Raw genomic sequence first — 11,466 nt, 5'->3', positions numbered from 1 at the left:
GAGAAAATAACAATTGTAGGGCTTCCCTGGTGGCGCAGTGGTTGAGAATCCGCCTGCCAATGCAAGGGACATGGGTTCGAGCCCTGGTCTGGGAAGATCCCACATGCCGCAGAGCAACTGGGCCCGTGAGCCACAACTACTGAGCCTGCGCGTCTGGAGCCTGTGCTCCGCAACAAGAGAGGCTGCGATAGTGAAAGGCTCGCGCACCGCGATGAAGAGTGGCCCCCGCTTGCCACAACTAGAGAAAGCCCTCGCACAGAAACGAAGACCCAACACAGCCATAAATAAATAAATTAATTAATTTAAAAAAAAAACAATTGTAGTAAGTACAATTTATCAAGGGAAAATAAATGGTCCAAGCTGTACGCTTTGCACTTCATGGGAATTATCTCAATTCTCACTCAGCAATATACTATTATTACCTCTATTGTACTCAGAAGGACTGAAATTCAGAAGTGCCATCATTGGCCAGGGTCAAATGGCTAGCCAGTTGCTGGTATTTGAACCAGGTCAGTCTGGTGCCAACCCCAAGCAATTACCCGTGTCAGGACCCCACCCATCTGGGCTGAGGGTGGAGTTAGGGCACAGTCATGGCACAGTCATGTCACAGCACCACTGGCTGGGTGCCTTGGATGCCGGTGGGAGGTGCGGGAGGGGATAGTAGCATTGGAGGGGGTAGCTCTGCCGTGGGCTTGTGTGGCTTCCACCATCAGACTCTCAGGCTGGGGCCCCTACTTGTTTCTCACGAGCCCTCCCTAAGTCACATCCTGTGGGCAGAGGCCTCAGCAAAAGTTCCGGTGGTGTCACCTCCTCCACCCCACCATCCCTGGCCTGAACCCTGACATCGCCAGTCACTTCCCCTCAGGGCCTCAGACCCTCAGCCCTCCCTTGGGGAGGAAGGCAGGCAGGAGCAGTCAGAAGCCCTTCAGAAGGCTGCCCAGGTGAAAGTGAGAAGAAATTAGGTCCTAGCCAGAAACAATTTCTCACTGACTTTGACTTCTGATTTGCTGGTTTGAGGGAAATGTTTCCTGTTTCCATGGATCAGCTAAGCTGGCAAAGCAGGGCATGTGGCCAATACTCAGGAATGTTTGCCGATTGACTGACCAGGCTCTGAGAGAGCCTCTGGTCCTGCTGCCATTTAGCAGTTAGGGAAACTGAGGCACAGAGTAGGAAAGGGAGCCACTGGCCAGCTGTTTGACCCTGGCCTGGACCCTCTGTTTTCCTCCCCCGAGTAGGAACAGGGTACGGGGCATATTGAGAGAAGAAGAAAGGCTCATGGGGTGGGGTGCTCTTGGCTGCCGGTCTGTCTGGGGAGACAAGGGGTCACTGGATAGGGGGATACAGGACAGAGAGTGGCTGTGTGATGCCCACAGCCCTGCAATCCCATGGACATTCTGCCCACACCGGCTGGGTACTGACTGTGCCCGGCCCCATGTTGTTATGTGTCAGACCCCTAGAACTTTATAGCACCCCTCTTAGGAAGTTGCTATTATGGGGCCAAAGTTACAGAAGAAGAAACTGAGGTTAGGAGTGGTGAAGTGGCCTGCCCAAGGCCACGCAGCGAGGGAGCTATGGAGCTGGGATTCAAAGCCAGGTCTCTTTGTCCCCCAATATAAGACAACTGGGTCAAGCTGGGGAAAGGTATCTACTGAGTGCTACAGTATAGCAGGCCTGAGGCCAATATGGATGCATGAGGCCAGTTCTTCTCTCAACGGAGCATGAGGTCTGTTTGGAACATGCATATAAAGACAAAAGTAAATGTAATACAGATGATAACTCTCAGTGTAAACGTGTTATTTCGTTGCCACAGGATATTGTGAGGGATGTTGTATTTATCCAATTTTACTGATGAGAAAAATGAAGCTCAGAGAGTTGATGTGACTTGCCCGAGGTGGGGTCTGAACTCAGGTTTGCCTGGGTCCAACGCCTTTGACTATGACATTGAAAGCCTCCAATCCCTGATAGCACCTGGTCAGATTGCAGACAACGGTGTCATAGACTTGGGGGGAGGAGGGCAAGGAGGGAGGGGACAGAAATCAGAGCAGGGTTCCTGGGGCACTATGGCTCAATCAGACCTCAGGGACTCAGTGGAGGCAAAAGGTAGAGCCAGTGGAGGGACAAGTGGCATTCTGAGTGCGGATCTGGCCCAAGCAAAGGCCTGGAGGTGGGAAAGCACTTGTGTGTTCAGCGCTGCAGAGTGGGGCTGGGCTGGCCTCCAGCACCGGCTGAGGAGGGCCTGGGGGACAGCCACCCGCCAGCAGGTCCCCAGCCACACTCCCAACGGCCACTCGAGGCAGCACAAAGAGGGCTCTGAGCTCAGCGGAGCCGCCACACTGAGCCACCACACTGAGCCCCATTCATCCTCTCAGGGATGCAGCAACTGACCTGGCACCTGGGCCAACGGCAGGGCTAGCCTGGCGCTGACAAGGCCCCTCCACCATGGCAACAGAGCCTCGTCGTGGCTGGGACTCCCAGGTTTCACACCACGTGCCTGCCCTGGGGTTTTCCTGGCCTGCGCCAGTCTGCCCCTGGCCTGAACCGCCCCCATCCCTCAGCAACAACCACCAGGGTTTGCTGAGGCCACAGTGTACTGGCCCGGGTCATCATTTGCTCCTTTCGTCTTCCCAACAACTCCAGGAAGTGGAGGCTACTGTGACCCCATTTCACAGATGAGGAAACTGAGACTCAGAGAGGTAAAGTCTCTTATGGAGGATCACACGGCAAGTCGGGAGTGGGCCTGGCCAGGAAGCCAGCACTGGCTGATGCCACAGCCTCAGCATTTAGCCCAAATCACTGTGACTGCCTCTTGGAAGAGAAGCTGGGGGACCCACCCTCCACCTCCCACCAGGAAGACCCCCAGCTACCACCAGGCCACAGGCCCCTCTCCCTTTTCTGACAACAACCCAGAGAAGGGAAGGGACACTGGCCTGGGAGTTAGAACACCCGGGTATCTGTCTGTCTAGTCTCTGCTCCTCTTTAGCCTCAGTTCCCTCATCTGTGAAATGGGACAGTACCAGGATCATCTCACAGGGCTGTGACGATCTGTAGGGGCTTCCAGCTCCATGTCTGGCTCATGGTCAGTACTCAGTAGAGGGAGCTGGAGTTGTACCCCTCCTTATCCTCCTAAGGCCATGGTCCAGAAATCCCATCCTTTCATTTGAACTTTGAACACCTGTCCCATCCAGGCCTGTTTGCTGCCTCTGTCTCACAGGCTGTGTCCCTTTTCCCTCCAGGGCCTCAGGTTCCCCCTCATCCCATCGAGAAGGTTCAGCAGACCTTTCCCCCGCCAAGGTCTATCATCCAGCTGCCAGAGGGTGGCGGGAGTTATGAGTGTGGAAGTTAGGACCTCAGGTTCCACAGCTGGACAGGCAGATCCCAATTCCAGGTAACTTGACTTTGGTGGGGTGGGGCTCAGTTTCCACATCAGTAGAATGAGGACAAGAGAAACAACATTTGCCTCTTAGGGCAGAAGAACTGAGCCCTGTGGCTGCACATACTAAGTGACCAGAAAACGTTAGTCATTAGTAGTCACTATTTTTATGGAGGATGCAGGATGGGCCCCATCTGACCTTGAACTTCCCCTATCACAGCCCCAGTTGCCAGCCCTGGGGCCAGGATAATAATGTCCAATCATGCTGGAGCCTCTGGGGGTTGACTGCATACCTTGCACTTGTGCCTATTCTAGAGATTAGGTGACTGAGGCTTCAGAGGCAGAAGTAACTTGTCAGCAGCACTCAGAGCCAGGATTTGAAGCTCCTGGTCTTTCAGCTGCACCACCCCCAGCAGCTGCTGAAAGCCTCCACAGGTGTCAGGGACAACCTGTGTAGGAGAGGTTTCGTTTCCTCATCTCTGTCCTGTCCACGTGAGCGCGCACACACACACACACACACACGGGGGTTGTAGGGTGGAAAAACACCAGACTGTGGGTTAAGGGGCCTGAAAGGGCAAGTTGTAACCCAGTCTGTGCCACCAACCCACTGTATGACCTGGGGCAATCCTTCTGCCTGTCTGTGCCTCGGTTTTCCTATCTTTGTACAATGGGGTGGTGGACTAAATTATCGCATGTCCCTGCTAGCTTGAAAAGGAGTATAGTGGGCACTGATTCTGTGCCAGGCTTTGCACCAAGCACTGGACTCTGTGAGGTGGGCATTGCAAATACCCCCTACTCACAGAGAGGAAACTGAGGCTCCGGGAGGTGAGTTCCCTAGTCCAGGATCACACAGTGACAAAGTGGCCAGCCAAGACTTGAATTTGGGTCTGGGTGGTCCCAGAGCCCACAGGCCAAACCATGGCACTCTCCTATCCACTGCAGCCAGTGCATCCCCCAGCACTGAGGCTTAGAATAAACCCCCCTGCCCTCAGGCCTGACTCCCTGCACCCTCCCAGCCTGCTGGCCAGACCCCCTGACAGCTGTTGGCAGGTCCCCAGAGGCCCCCAGCCCAGTGGGCTCTGTTCCCAGAGTCTGTGGTTTATTTCCCAGACCTTCCAGATCTCACGCGCTTGCGGTCTGTCCCCTGCCTCCCCGAGGCCGAGGCCAAGGAGGAGGCCCACAGGGGCCGGGACTGGGGGAGGCCCCTGCCTCCGCCCCCTGCAGAGAGGATGGGGAGGGTGGGGCTGTGGGAGTTTCACTGGTTTAAAAATACACAGAGGAAGCGAGTGAGAGGGCGCGAGAAAGGGGAAGGGGAGGTGAGGGAGGCATCTCAACGTTGATGTCCAGAGTTTCGAGTGGCCACTTGCCTTCCAGCGGGGGCTTTGCACGACTTGCGAAGATGACGGAGGGGACGAATAAGGCCAGCAAAAAGTTCAGTGAGTGCAGGGTGCCGTTTGCACTGTCCTTCATCCCTCTGTCTGTCCGTCCATCTCAGCCTCTCTGTATTTGCTTCTTCATCACTCTACCTCGTTTCTGTTTTTCTTTCTGTCCATCTCTGTCTCTCTCCAGAGGCCTCTGTTTCTGAGTTTCCAGTCGCCATCTCTCCATCACTGGCCCGGTGTCTCTCTCTCTCCAGCTGGTTAGGCTCTCCATCTCTGTTCTTCTCTGGTCTGTCTCTGCCCGTCTCTACTTCTCTGTCTCTCCCCACCCCAACTCTCAGTCTCTCCATTCGTCTGCGTGTCCTCTGGCTCCCTTTGACCTCATGGCTGGGCCAGGGAAGACCTCCACACAGCCCACCCCCTGCCTCTGGGCCTGGTTCACATGGGGTCTCAGGCTGGGAGTTGCTGTGGCTGAGGAGGGGGGAGGGGTGTGTGCCATGAGATCCTGTCCCATGTCCCCATCAGCAGTGACGCTGGGACCCAGAGCAACTCAGTGAGGGGCCACACCCACCCATCACTTCTCCCCCAGGTTGGCGATCCCTTCCTGGTTCCAGCAAACTTCGGTTTCCCCTGATTCTTCTGATCTGACAGCACAGGAGGAGGGTAGACAGGGCAAGGATTATGACTGTATTCTACAGATGAAAAGACTGAGACCAAGACACTTGCCTGAGGTCATATGGGGCTACAGAGCAGGGCTCGATCTCAAGTTCCTGGACTCTGGGCCTCAGTTTCCCTCCCTGCCCCACTACTGTTTCCTCCAGACCCCCAGTCCCCAGGGGACAAAACAAGTGGTGCTGAGAAAGAAGGCAGTCGTTGGCACAATTTCTGCCCCATGGCATAGCTTTCTAAGAGCAGAGCCTCAGCATCTTCTGACAGCATTTGTCTGGAGGCAGAGAATAAGACCAAGTGAGGGGGTGGGCAGGACTGGGAGGAAAGCCCCAGAACACTGACCCCAGCAATCCAGAGCCCTGGGCCCTTGTCCAGGCTCAGCCTTGCTTTGTGACCCTGGGCAAATTCCTTCCCCTCTCTGGGCCTGTTTTCTGTCTGGTCAGATGGGGGCATCCCACCTATATATTCCATCATGGTTGTGAGGACCTGAGGAGGCACAGGATGCCGAGGAAGTGGAAAATGCCAGGGTTTTTCCTTTTTGCTTATCTGGAGGCTGTAGTGAAGTCAGTCAGATGGTGGTGACTGCGAGGAGGGGCAGTCTCACAGCTGGGGACAGGGAGGAGGGAACTCTCATGCACCCCTGCGGAAACGAGGAGATGGTATCACCCGAGCACTGCTGCCTGAGTCCCAACACCAGGCTCAGCTGACAGGAAGGACAGAACCGCAGGGAGTGGGACCCTCAGGCTCCCGACAACCCCCTTCTCATTTCATCCTCACCTCAGGGGCACAGAGCTTCATTCAAATGCGGCCTCCCCACCCCAACACACATGTCACACACACACACACACACACACACACACACACACACACATATACATGCTTCACCTCCCGCTGTGTGACCTCGGGCAGGTCATGTCACAGCTCTGAACCTCAATTTCCTCATCTGGAAAATGGGGGATTAAACTTGTGTCATGGAGTTGTGTTGAGAATTCAGTGAAGTAATTAATGCATGCAGCATGTCTGACAAATGCAGAGGCATTTATTGTGATCACCATCATCATCTTCATTACTTCTTATGGAGGTTATTCTGTGTGTCAGGTACCGTGTTAAGCATGTTATTTACATGCTGAGTTCATGCTTTTCTTCAGTTCTCCCATTGCCCATAGGAGATGGGTACTATAATCTCTATTTGACTGATGTGGAGAATGGGGCTCAGAGAGGTCAAGTGACTTGCCTAAGGTCACACAGCTAGGATGTGGAATTCAAGGGATTCAAGCCCAGGGCTATGCGATTCCAGAGCTGCCATATTATACCATAACAGTTAGAGGGGGTGTCAGTGAAACTCCTAACCCTCCTTGGACCGTCAATGAGTGGAACTGCACGAATATTTTATTGTTAGTATTATTAGTGCTGGCAATATCATTAACTTCTTTCCCTCCCCTTCCCCCTGCCAGAGTTCTTCAAGTTCAAGGGCTTTGGGAGTCTCTCCAACCTTCCTCGGTCCTTCACTCTGAGACGATCTTTGGCCTCCACCAGCATCCGGCCCCATCTGGAGGCTGACACCTTTGACGCCACACAGGATGACATGGTGACAGTCCCCAAGAGCCCCCCAGCCTATGCCCGCTCCAGCGACATGTACAGCCACATGGGCACCATGCCTCGCCCCAGCATCAAGAAGGTTCGGGACCAACAGGCCACCCAGGAGGCCCCGGAGGTTGGCCCTGAGCCCCATGTGGTGCCCCGAGGTCTGCCTGACCCCCCAGGCTTGGAGGCAGCCAAGAAGGTGGTGGTGGGGACCAATGCCCCCGTGGAGGACACCCCAGCAGTGGGACCCAACCCTTCAGCAGTGGAAGTGGGCACCATGAGAAAACCTGAGGAGCCCAGGGCAGACACAGAAGAGGAGCGAGACCCCAGGAACGTGCTCTCAGAAAGGTAGGTGCCCATCAGGGGAGGGTGAGGGCAGGACCTGCGGGGATGGTGTCTCCAGCCTCCTACGAGTAGATCCCGGAGAGGACCCCCGCAACACACACATCTGAGTAGAAACAAAACAAAACACACACACACAACCATACCTACACATTAACCAAGTGCTTACTATAGACCAGGCACTGTACTTAGCCCTTCACTTGTAATTAATTCTCAGGAAAAAAACAAAAACAAAAACAAACAGGGAAAAAAAAAACACACCCGGGGAGAAGATACTGTTATTTCCATATGACAGAAGAGGAAACTGAGATTCAGAGAGGGAATGTCATCTGCCCCAGTCAGGGTGCACATCTAGCAAATGACAAACTTAGGACTTGAACTAAGACCCGCCCCCGCCCCCCATGCCCACTCCGCGACTCCAAAGCCCTAGGCAGCCTCCAGCATGGACCCTCAGCTACTGGGTGGATCCAAGCCCAATCACTGGATCCCTGCCCTGGGGCCCACACCCGAATAGCCACCTTTAATTCTGCTGGACAACATTGCTCCCCTTGATCTAGAAGACCATTTGTTAACTAACTTGGTTACAGGGTGTGTTGAGTTGATGCAAAAATACAAACAGTGATGATATGACCATAGCTCTCATTTAGTCAGTACCCATTTTACTGGGTGTCAAAACAAATGTTACTCACTGAAAACTCTGTAAAAGATTGTACTATTACCCCCCCCACCCCCACCCCCACCCCGGCCAATCTTACAGATGGAGAAACTAAGACTCAGCCAAGGTTGCAGAGCTGGGATTTGAGCAGGAATCTGCCTGCCTCCAGTGGCTGCACGCTCATCCACCACATTGTACCCACCATCTTCTAAGCCCTACAGCCATGTACTTCATGCCCTTGGGAGACCCCCTCAGCCCCCACCAAAGGAGTCCCTGGCTTTTCTTTTCTTTTTTTCCAGTTTATTTCTTTTTTTTTTTAATTTATTTTTTTATACAGCAGGTTCTTATTAGTTATCTATTTTATACATATTAGTGTATATATGTTAATCCTAATCTCCCAATTCATCCCACCACCACCCCCGCACCCCCAGTCCCTTGCTTTTCAACCCTCAGAGCCTTTGTCTAAACCATACTGGTCAGATGTACCTACTGAAATAAAGAGGGGGAAAAAAATCTGAGCAAAAGTAACTCTAGGGTTGGTTCTGGAACCTCTCTTGAGTGACTTTGCCCTGAGACACCAAGCACAGCTTCTGTGTGCTGGGGTAATTGGTCCTTCAGTGGGGAGCAGGACCTTGTAAAGCTGCAGAGTGAATCCGGTCCAGACGCTGCCTCTTACTGACTGCATGACCTTGGACAAGTCTGTTCCCTTCTCCGAGCCTCACTTTTCTCATCTGATAAATGGGCACAACGATAGCACCTACCTTGTAGGGTTGTGGTGAGAATTCAAGAGTAACATACTTGTAAAATCTTAGCACAGCGCCTGACACATCACAAACAACTCGGTAAATGGGAGTGCTTACGTTTATGATGAATAAAACTAATGCTTTTCCACCATCTCTGGCTGCTCCAGGCTGCCTTCTCTGGCCATCCCCTCTTAAATTCGGCCTCATTCGGGTGTGGAGCAAGGATTGTATGCAGGGTAGCGGGCCTCATAGTTCCGGGGGCGTTCTGAGGTAACCAAAGTCTGAGAAGCGCGCTGAGGGTTTGCGGAAGCGGGGCGGGGCGGGGCGGGGCGTGGTGAATGGGCGTGTGCAGGGGGCGTGGCCCTCCCATGCGGCGCGGGGACTGTTGGGGAAGGTGGCCTCGGAGTGGGGCGGGGCGAGGCGGAGGGGGTGTGCTCGGGGGCGTGGCCTTTCCTCTCCGACCTGACAGATGGGGAGAGGGCGGAGCGAGACAGCAGGCGGAGGGCGTGTCCGAGGCGGGGCGTGTCCTTCCCGGAAGGAGGAGTAGGCGGTGGAGCGCGCCCAGGGAGGGCAGAGGGGCGTGTCCGAGGCGTGGCCTACAGGCCAGGCTCCTCCCCAGGAGTGCTGCTGTAAGCTCCGCAGCTCCGTATCCTGAGAAAGGCGGGAGCCGTCGAGCAGAGGAGGTCCCTGGGCTGCAGGCCGCGACGACAGGGAACTATGACTGCGGTGGGCCGAAGGTGCCCCGCACTGGGACCCAGAGGGTGAGTGACCGAGCTGGGACCGAGGAGGGCCGCCGCCGGGGAACGGGAGTTGTCTAAGAGGGAAATCCGTGCCCCTGGGGCAGCTGACAAACCTGGGTGTGAGTTTAGCATCAGGGACTTTTAAACTTTCTTTTGGTGTAACTCTATCCCCAGCCTCTCCCGGCACAGGTTGGGCATCTTCTGGTCACAACAGTACCAGGAGAGAGGCACTATTACTATCTCCAGTTTTCAGATGAGGAAAGAGAGGTTTACTTGCCCAGTTTGACACAACTAGTGAAAGTCAGAGCTAGGGTTTAACTCCACCTTCCTGGACCAGGCCCTCAACGACTAGGCAACCCATTCCCCTCCAGCAGGTCTTGAGACACCTTGAGAATGCCAAGTCTAGGACCCAGCCTTCCTCCCCTGTGGGCAGAGATGGTCCTGGCAGTGCCTCTGGCATCAGGCCTGACTTAGAGCTAACAGAGGAAATAGGGAGACTCTCCTTTCCCCCCCTAATCATCTGGAGTGTCCAGGGGTCCTGAGGGGGTGGAGTGAGCAGATCAGATTGAGCCCTTTCCTGGTGCCCTGGGACCCAGTGTCCCACCTGCTCTCCAGGCCAAGTAGGAGTCCAGGAATTGTTGAACATTTCTTCTAGGAGCCTGTGAAGCCCAGATCTGTGCTGGAGTCAGGCGACCTGCTTTGCCTGTGTGATCTCAGGCTTGTCCTGCCCTACTGTGGGCCTCAATCTCCCCAACAGCCAAGATGGGCCTGGGATGGTCTCTGAGGATCCATCCAGCTTGGGAACAAGGGTATTTGAGAACTGCCACTGAGTAAGACTGGGAGCCTCATTCCTGAGTGTCCCAAGGGGGTCATCCCAGTGGCAGTTCAGGGAGCAGCGTAAGCTGGGGAAGACGTGTCCCTCCCCTACCCCCTGGGAAGCAGGTTGCACCTGGAGCAAAAGGAAGGAAGGGGAAGAGGTGAGGCTGCAGGAGTTTCCTGGTGCCCTGTTCCCTGCTGAGATCATGGGGGATGCAGAGGAAGGAGGGAGGAGGGGCCAATAGAACGGGAATGAAGGGCCTTTAGCTCCCAAAAAGGAGAGCACCAGCCCAGTCTCCCCCCATCCTCCGGCACCCTCAGCCTTCTGCAGGGAAATAGTGGGTCCAGAGAGCCCTGACACTCTACCTTCAGTCCATGTTATAGAGGAGGAAGCAGAGTCTCAGAGAGGGAAGGGAGGTCCCCCAACACCCCACACCCACACATGCACAGAGGAATTGTCAGGCCAGGGTCCCACCAGAGGACAACTGGCCGGCCCCGCCTGGAACACTCAATGGGTGCCATCTACCACATTTTACCAGCGAGGAGACTGAGGTTCAGAGAGAGAAAGGGACTTTCCTGGGGTCACAGAGAGATTAAGTGTCAGAGCCTAGATTTGATTCTGTCCTGACCAACTCCCAAGCCCAAGCACTTAACCACTAGGCCACATTTCACCTCCTGCAAGTAAAAATCTCAGAGCTGTTTCTACCATTACTTCAAATGACTTCCCATACCTCCTTGAAAAGGCGGTAATAGGAGCCCATTTTACAGATGAAGACATCGAGGTTTTGTGAGGTTAACAACTTGCTCGAGATGACACAGTTGAGTTGGAATTTCATTCATTTTAATAGTTACTGAGATGCAACTATCCCTAGACATTCTTCTAGGTCCTGGGGAGACAGCAATGAGCACAGCAGGCAAAACCCTGCTCTCAAGGAGCCCCCATTCTAGTGTGGGGGAGACAGATGATAAACAAGATAATGAGTTACCCAGTCAGCCAGAAGAGAAAAGCACTACGGAGAAAGATTCAAATCAAGTAGGGGAACTGGTCTTGGAGGGTAGTGGCTGGTGGTGGCAATTTAGGAAGGTTAGCCAGGAAAAAAGTCTCAGTGAGAAACTGATGTTTGAGCAAAGGAGATGAGGGAACAGACCCTCTGTTTTTTTTTTTTTT

At 54.2% G+C, this 11,466-nt stretch overlaps 1 protein-coding gene across 2 annotated transcripts in view; it reads left to right on the top strand.

The window, feature by feature from the left end:
- The first annotated feature begins 4,676 nt into the window (after nucleotides 1-4,676).
- Nucleotides 4,677-11,466, top strand: part of SH2D3C (SH2 domain containing 3C) — a 31,061-nt gene continuing 24,271 nt past the window's right edge. The window contains exons 1-2 of one of the 2 annotated variants that reach the window (XM_059925687.1): nucleotides 4,677-4,806; nucleotides 6,873-7,350. In XM_059925687.1, the coding sequence (XP_059781670.1) occupies nucleotides 4,710-4,806; nucleotides 6,873-7,350 (575 nt within the window). In that variant the 5' untranslated portion in view covers nucleotides 4,677-4,709. Of the gene's footprint in view, nucleotides 4,807-6,872; nucleotides 7,351-9,410; nucleotides 9,504-11,466 lie in introns of those variants that run through there. The other variant, XM_059925686.1, reaches the window with a different exon arrangement.

The sequence above is a fragment of the Balaenoptera ricei genome, chromosome 6, assembly GCF_028023285.1.
Source record: "Balaenoptera ricei isolate mBalRic1 chromosome 6, mBalRic1.hap2, whole genome shotgun sequence".
Taxonomy (NCBI): domain Eukaryota; kingdom Metazoa; phylum Chordata; class Mammalia; order Artiodactyla; family Balaenopteridae; genus Balaenoptera; species Balaenoptera ricei.
This window is presented reverse-complemented; position numbering and strand designations above follow the sequence as displayed.